This window comes from Lethenteron reissneri, unplaced genomic scaffold (assembly GCF_015708825.2).
Source record: "Lethenteron reissneri isolate LAM-NWPU_2019-01 unplaced genomic scaffold, ASM1570882v1 scaffold_1638, whole genome shotgun sequence".
Taxonomy (NCBI): domain Eukaryota; kingdom Metazoa; phylum Chordata; class Hyperoartia; order Petromyzontiformes; family Petromyzontidae; genus Lethenteron; species Lethenteron reissneri.
In genome coordinates this window covers 3172462-3187080 of record NW_026891375.1, presented here as the reverse complement: position 1 = coordinate 3187080, position 14619 = coordinate 3172462, and the positions used below count along the sequence as shown (strand labels likewise).

The 14619-nt window shown below is 52.7% G+C and overlaps 1 protein-coding gene and 1 long non-coding RNA gene across 3 annotated transcripts in view; both read right to left on the bottom strand.

Moving 5' to 3' along the window:
* Positions 1 to 7077, bottom strand: part of POLA1 (DNA polymerase alpha 1, catalytic subunit) — a 54645-nt gene extending 47568 nt beyond the window's left edge. Inside the window, exons 1-5 of the mRNA XM_061581950.1 lie at positions 7026 to 7077; positions 5028 to 5137; positions 2377 to 2473; positions 1489 to 1569; positions 834 to 971 (exon numbers count right to left, since the gene is read on the bottom strand). Coding sequence (XP_061437934.1) covers positions 834 to 971; positions 1489 to 1569; positions 2377 to 2473; positions 5028 to 5137; positions 7026 to 7050 — 451 coding nt within the window. The 5' untranslated portion in view covers positions 7051 to 7077. The remainder of the gene's footprint in view (positions 1 to 833; positions 972 to 1488; positions 1570 to 2376; positions 2474 to 5027; positions 5138 to 7025) is intronic.
* A 975-nt stretch (positions 7078 to 8052) lies between these two features.
* LOC133362937 (uncharacterized) lies at positions 8053 to 14334 on the bottom strand. 2 transcript variants are annotated; one of them, XR_009757549.1, is made up of 3 exons: positions 14177 to 14334; positions 12332 to 13275; positions 8053 to 12268 (listed from the first exon to the last, which is right to left on the bottom strand). It is a non-coding gene; the product is annotated as an uncharacterized LOC133362937 (long non-coding RNA). The 2 variants fall into 2 exon arrangements; XR_009757548.1 differs by having other exon boundaries at positions 8053 to 13275.
* Positions 14335 to 14619: the final 285 nt, after the last annotated feature.

The window sequence follows — 14619 nt, the reverse complement described above, 5'->3', positions numbered from 1 at the left end:
TTCTACCCCGGGTGGACTAATCTCCATCTGTTCCATCTCACTCCCTTCTACCCGCGGGTGGACTAATCTCCATCTGTTCCATCTCGCTCCCTTCTACCCCCCGCGGGTGGACTAATCTCCATCTGTTCCACCTCACTCCCTTCTACCCGCGGGTGGACTAATCTCCATCTGTTCCATCTCGCTCCCTTCTACCCCGCGCGTGGACTAATCTCCATCTGTTCCATCTCACTCCCTTCTACCCGCGGGTGGACTAATCTCCATCTGTTCCATCTCGCTCCTTCTACCCCGTGGACTAATCTCCATCTGTTCCATCTCACTCCCTTCTACCCCGTGGGTGGACTAATCTCCATCTGTTCCATCTCGCTCCCTTCTACCCCGCGGGTGGACTAATCTCCATCTGTTCCACCTCGCTCCCTTCTACCCCGCGGGTGGACTAATCTCCATCTGTTCCATCTCACTCCCTTCTACCCCGTGTGTGGACTAATCTCCATCTGTTCCATCTCACTCCCTTCCACCCCGCGGGTGGACTAATCTCCATCTGTTCCATCTCACTCCCTTCCACCCCGTGGGTGGACTAATCTCCATCTGTTCCATCTCACTCCCTTCTACCCCGTGTGTGGACTAATCTCCATCTGTTCCATCTCGCTCCCCTCTACCCCGTGTGTGGACTAATCTCCATCTGTTCCATCTCACTCCCTTCCACCCCGTGTGTGGACTAATCTCCATCTGTTCCACCTTTATTTCCCGTGAACGGGTGTCTCGGAGGAGCCCTACGCTAGCTCGCCTGCATGGGATACAGCGTTGCCCCCTCGCATGCGTGCGTTTGCTCCCACGTGTATAAAGGCACAGCACCTCCAACGTCTTCTTGCCGCTGCTCGCCATGAACATGCTCTTGATGTTGCTCGACTTGGTGACCGGCTTCTTCGCCTCCCCACCGGCCGTCTTGCGGGAGGAGCCAGCTCCCTTGCGGTCTGCGGGCACGCCCAACCGGCGACGGGCCCAACCGGGGCAACCCCGAGAAAGAAACATTTAAAATCAGGGTACAGCACAGCGGACTCACGATTATCCGCGCTAATGACTGTGAGGACGCCCGGGGGATGAGCCACGATCTTGGATAATCCACGCTTCATCCCAGAGGTCGCAACCGGGTACCCGATACCCGTACCCTACCCGCTACCTGTACCCGGCCGGGTACGGGTACCCGTTTGCGACCCTGGTGCGGCCGGGTACGGGTAGACCGTGAGTCACTGGTGAGTCACCGTTTGTCACTCATTTCCCAACGTCTTGTCTCTTCTCACAATTCAAGTTTCTAGAATCAACCTACCCGCGCCTGCAACATGGCTTCATCCCAGAGGTCGCAATCGGGTATTTGTCGGGTATTTGTCACGTCTCACGGCACGCCAAGTGGCAGCCCGTACCACGATGTGGAAGAGTGACGATGAGGTGGCGAAGAGGTGAGGGGGGCGAGGGGGCGGTGATCGTTCTCACCCTTGTTGCGACTCTCCAGGACATCCTCGGTCAGCTCATCGTCAAAAACCTCACGTCCATCCTCGACGTAGCCGATGCCGTCTGCGGGTCGGGAGCGGAGGGAGTTGAAACTCGGGCGTGGATTCAACGAAGGATGCAACAGAGACCCGTAGACTCACACAGAGACCCATAGACTTACACAGATCCACAGAATTCACATAGAGACCCATAGACTCACACAGAGACCCGCATACTCACACAGAGACCTAAAGACTCACACAGAGAGCCACAGACTCACACAGAGACCCACAGACTCACACAGAGACCCGTAGACTCACACATAGACCCACAGACTCACACAGAGACCCACAGACTCACACAGAGACCCAATCACACAGAGACCCAAAGACTTGCAGAGACCCGTAGAATCACACAGAGACCCATAGACTCACACAGAGCCCCACAGACTCACATAGAGACCCACAGACTCACACAGACACCCACAGACTCGCACAGAGACCCACAGACTCACACAGAGAAGCCCACAGACTCACACAGAGACCCGTAGACTCACACATAGACCCACAGAATCACACAGAGACCCACAGGCTCACACAGAGACCCGTAGAATCACACAGAGACCCAAAGACTCACACAGACACCCACAAACTCGCACAGAGACCCACAGACTCACACAGAGAAGCCCACAGACTCACACAGAGATCCGTAGACTCACACAGAGACTCACAGACTCACACAGAGACCCACAGACTCACACAGAGAAGCCCACAGACTTACTTACACAGAGACCCACAGACTCGCACAGACACCCACAGACTCGCACAGACGCCCGTAGGCTCCCAGGAAACTCAACGCAGGCAACAAAGGAGCAGCACGGGGCATCGTTACCATCGTCCACGATCCAATCGTCGTCCTGGCGATCCCGCACGCGGTTCGAGTACTCCTCCTCTGTCACCTCGTCGTACACACGCGTCACGTCCTCCACCTGGAAGTCAAAGATTGTCCCCCCAACCCCGTTAAGTCTACACGCGCGCAAGCGTACGCCGAACTAAAACTTGTATTTTTAAATCCTTTATTAAATCCTTTATATTAAGTTCACTTGCTTGCTTAGGACCGTGCAAATCTTTCGGTCGTTTTTTAACCCACTTCCCGTGATCCAATCGAGCTGACATTTTGCACACAGACTCGTTGTGCGTGACAATTTATTTTCGTGAAAATTTTTTTCCCAAAATTTTCCACTTTTTAGGAAAAAAAAATTTCATATTTAATTTAAAATACCAATGTGATAAAAATGAAACTCTTACTCAAGAAAAACAGAAATGAATAATAAAATAAAACCGATGCCACGCATATAAAGGATTTATAGTGAAGAACTTTGTTTTTACGGGTTAATTTTTTAGCAGGCGAAGCCCATGGGGCTGTACAGCCCAGCCACTAATGTGGCTGTCGCCTGAGGAAGCTGGTTGTGATTACTGGCGAAACATCGCGATACTCAGATTGTAAATGTTGTGGCTTTGCTCTCCAACACACAACCGGTGTGTTGTACTAGTATACTACACTATACAATACACTACACTATACTATACACTACACTATACACTACCCTATACACTACACTATACACTAGTGCTGTACTAGTAAACTACACTATACACTACACTATACACTACACTATACACTACACTATACACTACACTATACACTACACTATACACTAGTGCTGTACTAGTATACTACACTATACACTACACTATATACACTACACTATACACTACACTATATACACTACACACTACACTATACACTACACACTACACTACACACTGGTGCTGTACTAGTAACTAACTGGTACGTTCTGTTTACGTGACAAACCAGACTGATTGGCTGTCGGGTGGTGGCGGATTTAACGACACATTTGTATATTTACGCGACCTCACCCCAAAAACAAAACTGTATTGTAGCTGTACAGCTGTTTGTCAGAAGCGTCCTGCCTATCACAACTGATAGCTCAACGGAGTGGGTGAGTGAGTGGGTGAGTGAGTGAGAGTGGGTGGATGAGTGGGTGGGTGAGTAAAAGAGTGGGGCAGTGACTGGGTGGGTGAGTGGGGGCATGAGTGAGTGGGTGAGTGAGTGGGTGGTTGAGTAAGTGGGGAAGTGAGTGGGTCGTTAAGTGAGTGGGTGGGTAAGTGAGTGAGTGGTTGAGCGAGTGGGTGAGTAAGTGAGGGGGTGAGTAAGTGAGTGAGTGAGTGAGTGAGTGGGTGGGTGGGTGGGTGGGTGAGTGAGTGAATAGGTGAGTGAGTGAGTGAGAGTGGGTGGATGAGTGGGTGGGTGAGTAAAAGAGTGGAGCAGTGAATGGGTGGGTGAGTGGGGGCATGAGTGAGTGGGTGAGTGAGTGCGTGAGTGAGTGGGTAAATGAGTGGGTGGTTGAGTAAGTGGGGAAGTGAGTGGGTCGTTAAGTGAGTGGGTGGGTAAGTGAGTGAGTGGTTGAGCGAGTGGGTGAGTAAGTGAGGGGGTGAGTAAGTGAGGGGGTGAGTAAGTGAGAGAGTGAGTGAGTGGGTGAGTGAGTGAGTGAGTGGGTGGGGTGGGTGGGTGAGTGAGTGAGTGAGTGGGTGGGTGGGTGAGTGAATAGGTGAGTGAGTGAGTGAGAGTGGGTGGATGAGTGGGTGGGTGAGTAAAAGAGTGGAGCAGTGAATGGGTGGGTGAGTGGGGGCATGAGTGAGTGGGTGAGTGAGTGCGTGAGTGAGTGGGTAAATGAGTGGGTGGTTGAGTAAGTGGGGAAGTGAGTGGGTCGTTAAGTGAGTGGGTGGGTAAGTGGTTGAGTGAGTGGGTAAGTGAGAAAGTAAGTGAGTGGGTGAGTGGGTGAGTGACTGGGTGGATGAGTGAGTGAGTGGGTGGGTGAGTGGGTGAGTGAGTGAATGGGTGGGTGAGTGAATGGGTGGGTGGGTAAGTGAGTGAGTGAGTGGGTGGGTGAGTGAGTGGGTGGGTGAGTAAGTGAGTGAGTGGGTAGGTCAGTGAGTGGGTAGGTGGGTGAGTGAGTGGGTAAGTGAGTGGGTGAGTGAATGGATGGGTGGGTAAGTGAGTGGGTGGGTGGGTGGGTAAGTGAGTGGGTGGGTGGGTGAGTAAGTGGGTGAGTGAGTGAATGGATGGGTAAGTGAGTGAGTGGGTGGGTGAGTAAGTGGGTGAGTGAGTGGATGGGTGAGTAGGTGAGTGGGTAAGTGGGTGAGTAAGTAAGTGGGTGAGTGAATGGATGGGTAAGTGAGTGGGTGGATGAGTAAGTGGGTGAGTGAGTGAGAGGATGGGTGAGTAGATGAGTGGGTAAGTGGGTGAGTAAGTGTGTGGGTAAGTGGGTGAGTAAGTGAGTGAGTGTGTGGGTGAGTAGGTGAGCAAGTGAGTAAGTGCTGGAGTAAGTGGGTCACCTCCGCCACGAACAACGCGCACAACAACCGCCCTCTAGTCGAGGAATCAAACTCGTCACAGCCTCTTGCTGCGAGTTGCCACAACTGGTGGTGGTGGTGGTGGCGACGGGGTGGGGGTTGTACCTCGTAGGAGACCTTCTCCCCGGCCTTCGCCTTGCGGAGTTTCTCCAAAGCGGCGCTGCGACCCGCCGTGTCCTTCTTGTCGCGGCGACTCCTGGAGCTGGCGAGGGAATCTTTAGGGAGGGCAAAAAAAAACTCCTTAAAATTTTTTTTTTTTTTAAAGACAACGGTTTTATTTTAAAGTGCACTAAAAAGTAACGAGGAATTTTTCTTTCGGCCGTCACCGGCTGATGGGAATATTTTTGGACATTTGTAACTAAAACATAAAACCCGTGGGGCGCTCCTTGATTATTCTACAGTTTAGGGAGCGCGGAGTTTTTGACCTACACAAAAAATGTTTCGATTTAAAGCTTTCGTGACTGCAGGGATTCATCTTCTTGGTTCTTTCGGTAAAGTCACGTAGAAGGGAAATAATAAAATATTTATTTTATATTATTTTATTTCGATTTAAAGCTTTCGTGACTGCAGGGATATTCTTCTTCTTGGTTCTTTCGGGAAAGTCACGTAGAAGGGAAATAAAAAAATAATAAAATACAATTCTCACGACGTTTCGGCCACAACGCAAGCAGCCGTCCTCAGGTGTAGAACAGGTCTGTCGGAAAGACAGCGTCTGAAATTCAGGACGGCTGCTTGCGTTGTGGCCGAAACGTCGTGAGAATTGTATAATGTTTTATTTTTATTACTTTATTATTTGCCTTCTACGTGACTTTACCGAAAGAACCAAGAAGAAAAAAATACATATCATTAATAAGCCGTCCATGAAAAAATTGCAATTGCTTGAAAGGAGGCAATTCATTGATGAATTGATGCCGATTTTGATCGAGCCACGCATTGTCACCGGATCTGAGTAGCGTGCAAAATGTGAAATTGATTGACCAACGGAAAGTAGACTAACTTTCGATCACAAGATTTGACCACGACACACACCAGTGAAGTTAAACATAAAACCGTTGAATGAAAAGTATATCATATAAAAAAAAACTTTTTTAAAAACACGCTTTCATGAAATGTACCGTACTAATAATGGCAGAACTCCACGACTCCAGGAAGTGGCCCCGAGGCTTGCCACAACGTAAGGGGCCGTGGCCAATTACAGACAACGTCAGTTGAGCGTGGACAATTAGACCCAAGCCGAAACATAACATGTAAAAAATAATGTTTAAAAGTATGTTTTTTTTATTTTTAATGTTAGAATATGGTATTGTCATCAGTACGACATACGTGTACCAAGTTTGCAGTCGATACCACATTGGGAAGTGGGTTAAAATTGAGTTGCAAGATTTGAGGATACAACAACAACAGAGTGGTGTAGCGGTGGTTCGGGCTGAACGATTAATCGATTTCAAATCGATTAAAAATCCCAATAAGAAAGTAAACATGACTTTTCAAATCGCAAAAAATCGCAGCCTTTGAGATTTGCTAATAGCATTGTTTCAAATTGCGATTAATCGATTTCAAATCGATTTTAAATCGATTTGAAATCGATTAATCGTTCAGCCCGAACCACCGCTCCACTAGCACGCTCACACAAAGACAAAGCTCCCCCGTGTAGCCTCTACAGACTGCAGGGGCAAGTGCTGTTAGTAGCAGCTACCTATGAAGGTGACACAGACAAAGGTCCCCGCTACAACAGGTCACTAATTTGAGGCTGAGTCGACCTAGGGGAGGCCAATGACCGATACAGATATCGCCCACGAATAGGGATACAAAGACAAAGGTCCCCCGTGTAGCCTCTAACAGACTGTAGGGGCAAGTGCTGTTAGCGAGCGGCACTGTGGGGTGGGTGGACAGCACCCACGCCCTGGCGCTCGTCTAGGTCGGCTCAGCCTCAAAACTAAAAAACCGTAGCCCCCCCCTATGTTGGGTTTGACTCGGGAGTTACGTGAAGAGCAAGCTGAGGAAATCGATCTAGGGGCTGCATCGAGCAGTCTACGGCGTAACAAAAAACACATTTTGTACATTAAAAGATAATAAAAATAGTAAAATATAAAGTCTCCTCACCGCCCTCGTTACCCACAGGCGCCATCGCAGATTTGGCGGGAAACGTCGCGGGCCTCTCTCGCCCTTGGCGCGCTTTCACGCCTCGCCATTGGTCGGCGGCTGAGTGACGTCAGCGAAGGTTTCGCGTGAGTCCATCTTGGGTAGGGGAGACGCCGCGGGGTGGTGTTCACAACGCACGGTGGCCATGTTGGGTAGGGAAAGTGTTCACAACGCACGGTGGCCATGTTGGGTAGGGGACATCAGCCCGTGGTGTCCCCTAGTCGTGTCAGACACGCCCCCCCCCCAGTGAGGCCACGCCCCCCCCCCAGTGAGGCCACGCCCCCCAGTGAGGCCACGCCCCCAGTGAGGCCACGCCCCCCCAGTGAGGCCACGCCCCCAGTGAGGCCACGCCCCCCCCCCCAGTGAGGCCACGCCCCCCCCCCCCCAGTGAGGCCACGCCCCCCCCCCCAGTGAGGCCACGCCCCCCCAGTGAGGCCCCCCCCCCAGTGTGTGACTCTGGCTCTGACACGGGCCAGTGCCTCTCCAGCCATTGACCTCACCGCACGTCACAGTGCTGGCGGCCATCTTGGGTAGGGATACTCGTGTTGATAGATGTTACAGTGCTGGCGGCCATCTTGGGTAGGGATACTCGTGTTGATAGATGTTACAGTGCCGGTGGCCATCTTGGGTAGGGATACTCGTGCTGATAGATGTTACAGTGCTGGCGGCCATCTTGGGTAGGGATACTCGTGTTGATAGATGTTACAGTGCCGGTGGCCATCTTGGGTAGGGATACTCGTGTTGATAGATGTTAGTGCTGGCGGCCATCTTGGATAGGGATACTCGTGTTGATAGATGTTACAGTGCTGGCGGCCATCTTGGGTTGGGATACTCGTGTTGATAGATGTTACAGTGCTGGTGGCCATCTTGGGTAGGGACACTCGTGTTGATAGGTCACAATGCTGGCGGCCATCTTGGGTAGGGATGTCAGTGTCTGGTGAAGACTTTGTGCTGGACGTCCAATAGATTGTCACGACACACACCCGTGTCTTGCTTAACCAGTTTAATAGAATGACTTGCATGCTTCACATATACAATTTTGTTAATGCATTGATTACGTTTTAAACACACACATAATGGACGGGTTTTTTTGGAGTTAGATTGCGTAATTATATAAGGAGGAGGAAGAGGTAGGGGGAAGGAGGAGGATGAGGTGGAGGAGGAGGAGGTGGAGGAAGAGTAGGAGAATGAGGAGGAAAAGTAGAAAAAGGAAAAGCCCAACCAACTTGCGCATAACACAAACACACACGCGTGCGTTTAAAATTTTTTTCGCATTGGCAAGAGATGTCCTCTCTCTACCATCGGTGGGCACAAACCCCGGCCCCCCCAAAACTACGGAGGAGGGGGTGGGGAGAAGGAACCACGCGTTCCCCGAAAGGTGGATAGAGCGAGCGAGCGTTCGTGGGATCCGTTCACCATTTTTAAATCCTTTATATTAAGTTCACTTGCGTGCTTGCTTGCTTGCTTAGGACCGTGCAAATTTTTCGGTCGTTTTTTAACCCACTTCCCGTGATCCAATCGAGCTGACATTTTGCACACAGACTCGTTGTGCGTGACAATTAATGTTCGTGAAATTTTTTTCCAAAATTTTACACTTTTTAGGAATTTTTTATATTTAATTACAAATTGCTTAATGGTGGCAGGCAATCATCTGACCCATAGGTGGCAGCCATCTCAAGCCAGAGGACGAGAGGACTCTAGCCGCCACGCATATAAAGGATTTATAGTGAAAAACTTTTTTTATGGGTTATACTTGTTACCTCTCCTTTGCAGGGAAAACGCGATGGACAAACGGACGGACAGACGCGCCGCGCCCGATCCACCCCGTCGGCTACGCGTGTCGTTCGCGCTGCGACGGGATAAAAAAAAATGAATCCGCGAACGGAGTGAATGACAAATTATGTTTCGTGTTTTAGGCCCACAAAATGGAGTTATTGGGAGCGGTTTTGCCCATTTAAGGAATACTGGGAACGGGAATCGACCGATGTGTTTTTTTTACGACAATCGAGCATCGATCGGGCTGCGATATTTTGAGCGCGTTGGTCTATGTGACCGAGCGTGGATGGAGCGTCGATCGGGCTGCGATATTTTGAGCGCGTTGGTCTATGTGACCGAGCGTGGATGGAGCGTCGATCGGGCTGAGATATTTTGAGCGCGTTGGTTGGTCTATGTGACCGAGCGTGGATTGAGCGTGGATCGAGCTGAGATATTTTGAGCGCGTTGGTCTATGTGACTGAGCGTGGATGGAGCGTCGATCGGGCTGAGATATTTTGAGCGCGTTGGTCTATGTGACCGAGCGTGGATTGAGCGTCGATCGGGCTAAGATATTTTGAGCGCGTTGGTCTATGTGACCGAGCGTGGATGGAGCGTCGATCGGGCTGCGATATTTTGAGCGCGTTGGTCTATGTGACCGAGCGTGGATGGAGCGTCGATCGGGCTGAGATATTTTGAGCGCGTTGGTCTATGTGACCGAGCGTGGATGGAGCGTCGATCGGGCTGCGATATTTTGAGCGCGCATTTTTTTAAAAATCGTTAAAGCGATCCCTCGGCACGCAATTTCTGCATCTAAAGGACACGATTGGTGGATGGAATAAGCCCCCCAAACACATCAGGCCACCCCCGATGATTGGCATCCTTCAGCGTCAACACGTATCCATTCGTCCTGCCGCGGATCCATTTCGACCTGTTACAGCGGTGCTCGCTCAACAAACCCACGGCACGGTTAGCAAGCGGGCGACGGCATCTTTAAGTTTCGATTTAAAGCTTTCGTGACTGCAGGGATTCATCTTCTTGGTTATTTAGGTAAAGTCACGTAGAAGGGAAGTAATAAAATAATAAAAATAAAACATAATAAGATCATTCTTTACGACGTTTCGGCCACAACGCAAGCAGCCGTCCTCAGGTGAAAACCACATACCTGCATTTTCCATATCTCTTCCCTTTGATGCTGCTAATCCTGCATAATGCACGGGCATAAGTAGTACTAATCACATACCTGCATTTCCCATATCCCCTCCCTTTGATGCTGCTAATCCTGCATAATGCACGGGCATAAGTAGTACTAATCACATACCTGCATTTCCCATATCCCCTCCCTTTGATGCTGCTAATCCTGCATAATGCACGGGCATGAGTAGTACTAATCACATACCTGCATTTCCCATAAATATGCTGAATTCTTCTTGATATACAAATTATTTTGTCAAGGCGCCCTTTCCCCCCCTTCCAACCCAGCTTAAATATACGCTCCAAGCATGGTGCTGTTTCATTCAGAAGCTGTCGCCTCGACAGACCTGGTTTTCACCTGAGGACGGCTGCTTGCGTTGTAGCCGAAACGTCGTGATAATTATTTTATTATGTTTCATTTTTATTATTTTATTACTTCCCTTCTACGTGACTTTACCGAAAGAGCCAAGAAGAGGCATCTTCAAGCTTTGAGGTAGACAGCGCACAGTGGGTTCTAATCTGCCAGCGGTGGGTGAGCGGGCGGGCGGGCGGGCGATGTTGTTGGGAGTCGAGAGAGGTCGCCCGCAATGTGCTCCAGGATTGAGCCTCTTCAAGGTAATCGTTTCGATCGGCCGCGCGACAAAAAAAATCCTGGGCCGCCAAACCCACCGACAGAAAAGCCGCTGGCGTTCACAGGGTTCAACGACGGAGAAACGCCACCGACGGGATATAAGATGGGCGGTAATAGCGCAACTCGGTGAAAAGGTTCCGCGAAAACTACGGCGGCGATATCGGTGAAATGACGCCGACGTGAGGGTTTTTCGGGAAAAGAGAAATACTAAAAACAATTTCCTGAAGGGATTTTAAAAATAAAAAAAACTTTCTTAGAGAGTAAAAAAAAAAACTCATCATCGTCGTACGGAAGGCATTCGCGACCGTCGCTTCGGTGCATAGTGTAATTTTGGGGGGGGGGGGGAGGGAGGGGGGGACTGGTGGTGGGGGTCAACTCGTCGTGTGTGCAGGAGGGGAGGGGTTACAACCAGAGGTCGCAACCGGGTACCCGATACCCGTACCCTACCCGATACCCGGCTACCCGTACCCGGGTACGGGTAGCCGCTTGTGACCCTGGTGCGGCCGGGTACGGGTAGGCCGTGAGTCACTGGTCAGTCACCGTTTGTCACTCATTTCGGGTAGGGTACGGGTACGGGTAGGGAACGGGTACCCGTACCCGGCCGGGTACGGGTACAGGTACCCGTTTGCGACCCTGGTGCGGCCTGGGGTACGGGTACGGGTAAGGAATCAAAACCCGTTTGCGTGATTACAAATCGCCGACGATCAGTTCCTGCCGCCCCGTACTGGACACCCGTGACGAAAGGCTTCCCGGCTCATCAGATTATCCACCACGGGACGGTGGTGGATATCCGGTGAGCTGTGACGAGGCCCGGCCCGGCACAAGCCGATGCCGCACGGAGGCTTCGAAGCCGCAGTCCAAGTGAAGATGCTGAGTCCGAATCGGCAATCTGATCCTCCCGCCCCCGATGCCCCCCCCCCCCTCCACCTCCTCCGCAAGAAGGAACGAAATGGTGACGTACCCAGAGAGTTAAGGCCACGGACTACGACGGATAAGGGGAGGTCACGGAGGTGAGGTCACGGGGGAGAGGTCACGGGGGAGAGGTCACGGGGGGGAGGTCACGGGGGGGAGGTCACGGGGGAGAGGTCAAAGGGGGGAGGTCACGGGGGAGAGGTCACAGGGGAGAGGTCACAGGGGGGAGGTCACGGGGTAGAGGTCACGGAGGGCAGGCCACGGGGGAGAGGTCACGGGGTAGAGGTCACAGAGGGCAGGTCACGGGGTAGAGGTCACAGGGGAGAGGTCACGGAGGGCAGGTCACGGGGTAGAGGTCACAGGGGAGAGGTCACAGAGGGCAGGTCACGGGGTAGAGGTCACGGAGGGCAGGCCACATGGTAGAGGTCACAGGGGAGAGGTCACAGGGGAGAGGTCACGGAGGGCAGGTCATGGGGAGGAGAGGTCACGAAGGAGGAAAGGATCACGGAGGGCAGGTCACGAGGGGGAGGTCACAGGGGAGAGGTCACGGAGGGCAGGTCATGGGGGTGAGGTCAAGGGGGAGAGGTTACATAGGGCAGGTCACGGGGTAGAGGTCACAGGGAAGGGGTTCCCGGCTGCCGAGTTCAACCCGAATTCCGGATCCGGATTAACCCTGCGCTCCGTAGCCCAGCTACTGCTACGCAGAATGCTGCACCTGCTGCACCTGCTGCTGCTGCACCTGCTGCTGCTGCACCAGCTACTGCTGCGCATGCTGCACCTGCTGCTGCTGCACCTGCTGCTGCTGCACCTGCTGCTGCTGCACCTGCTGCACCTGCTGCTGCTGCACCTGCTGCTGCTGCACCTGCTGCTGCTGCACCAGCTACTGCTGCGCATGATGCTGCATCTGTTGCTGCTGCACCTGCTGCTGCTGCACAGGATGCTGCATCTACTGCTGCTGCACCTGCTGCACCAGCTGCTGCTGCACCACAGGTTTAGGGTGAATGCGGTCCGTGTGCCGAGATCACGGGACCGCAGGACGTGGCGGCTGCGGTAATGTCGTCGAGGTATACTGGATGTGGTGTGCCGGGTCGCTGTTAACCCCCGGGGGAAGGTGGCGACGCCCGGCTAGAAGCAGTCGTAGTGGTGGAGTGGTGGCGCAGCGGTTAGCGCACCGCGACAAACCCCGACGGCACGAGCTTGATTCCCGCTCACGGTTAGTGTCGGCGGCGTGGTGGTTGTTGCGGCGTGTGCGTGCGTGCGTGTGTGCGTGTGTGTGTGCGTGCGTGTGGGTGCGCGTGTGTGTGGGTGCGTGTGTGTGTGGGTGCGTGTGTGCGTGTGTGTGTGTGGGTGTGTGGGTGTGTGCGTGTGTGCGTGCATGTGGGTGCGTGTGTGTGTGGGTGTGTGTGGGTGTGTGTGTGTGCGTACGTGTGCGTGTGTGTGCGCGTGTGCGTGTGTGTGTGTGTGCGTGCGTGCGTGTGGGTGTGTGCGTGTGTGCGTGCGTGTGCATGTGGGTGCGTGCGTGTGTGTGCGCGCGTATGTGTACGTGCGCGTGTGTGTGTGCGTGCGTGTGCGTGCGTGTGGGTGTGTGCGTGTGTGCGTGTGTGTGTGCATGTGTGTGTGTGTGTGTGCGTGTGTGTGTGTGTGCATGTGTGTGTGTGCATGTGTGCGGTGCCTGCTTCGTCAGCCTTTGTCTCACTTGTTATGCTCAAAGAACATAAAATCCTGCACACACAGGTACACGCACACACGCACACACGCACACAGGTACACACACAGGTACACACACACAGGTACACACACACAGGTACACACACACAGGTACACACACGCACGCACACACGCACACACGCACGCACACACGCACACACACAGGTACACACACACAGGTACACACACACACAGGTACACACACACACAGGAACACACACACACAGGTACACACACACAGGTACACACACACACACACAGGTACACACACACACATAGGTACACACACAGGTACACACACACACAGGTACACACACAGGTACACACACACACAGGTACACACACACACAGGTACACACACACAGGTACACACACACAGGTACACACACACACACAGGTACACACACACAGGGTACACGCACGCACACACGCACAAATGTACACACACATAGGTACACACACAGGTACACACACAGGTACACACACACAGGTACACACACACACAGGTACACACACACACAGATATACACACATAGGTACACACACAGGTACACACACACAGGTACACACACACGCACGCACACACGCACAAATGTACACACACAGGTACACACACACAGGTACACACACAGGTACACACACACACACAGGTACACACACACACAGGTACACACACACACAGGTACACACACACACACAGGTACACACACACAGGTACACACACACACAGGTACACACACACACACACAGGGTACACGCACGCACACACGCACAAATGTACACACACATAGGTACACACACAGGTACACACACAGGTCCACACACACAGGTACACACGCGAGCGTGCCAGTGCGTGTGTGTGTGCGCGCGTGCCAACACGTGCCAGTGCTCGCGTGCCGGTGCGAGAGGAACGTACGATGAGGAAGCATGCTCCGAGCAGCGTGGCCTTGACCTTCACGTCCAGGTCCATGGGGAACTGCACCCCGAAGTTCTCGGCGTCGGTGAAGGCTTCGCGCACCAGCCCAGTCCACTGCTTCGTGATCTTGCCCACCTCCGTCTCGCCGTCCTTGGCTAGCACCTGACGCACACCCCCGGGGGTCACGCCACAACACGGGGTCACACCACAACGCAGGGGTCACACCACAACGCAATTAACACAGGCGGTCGGGGAGCCGAGCCGAGACGAGTGAGCGGTTGTCGTGAAACGAGCGGATATCGGGGAGCTGAGCGAGCGGTTGTCGTGAAACGAGCGGATATCGGGGAGCTGAGCGAGCGGTTGTCGTGAAACGAGCGGATATCGGGGAGCTGAACGAGCGGTTGTCGTGAAACGAGCGGATATCGGGGAGCTGAGCGAGCGGT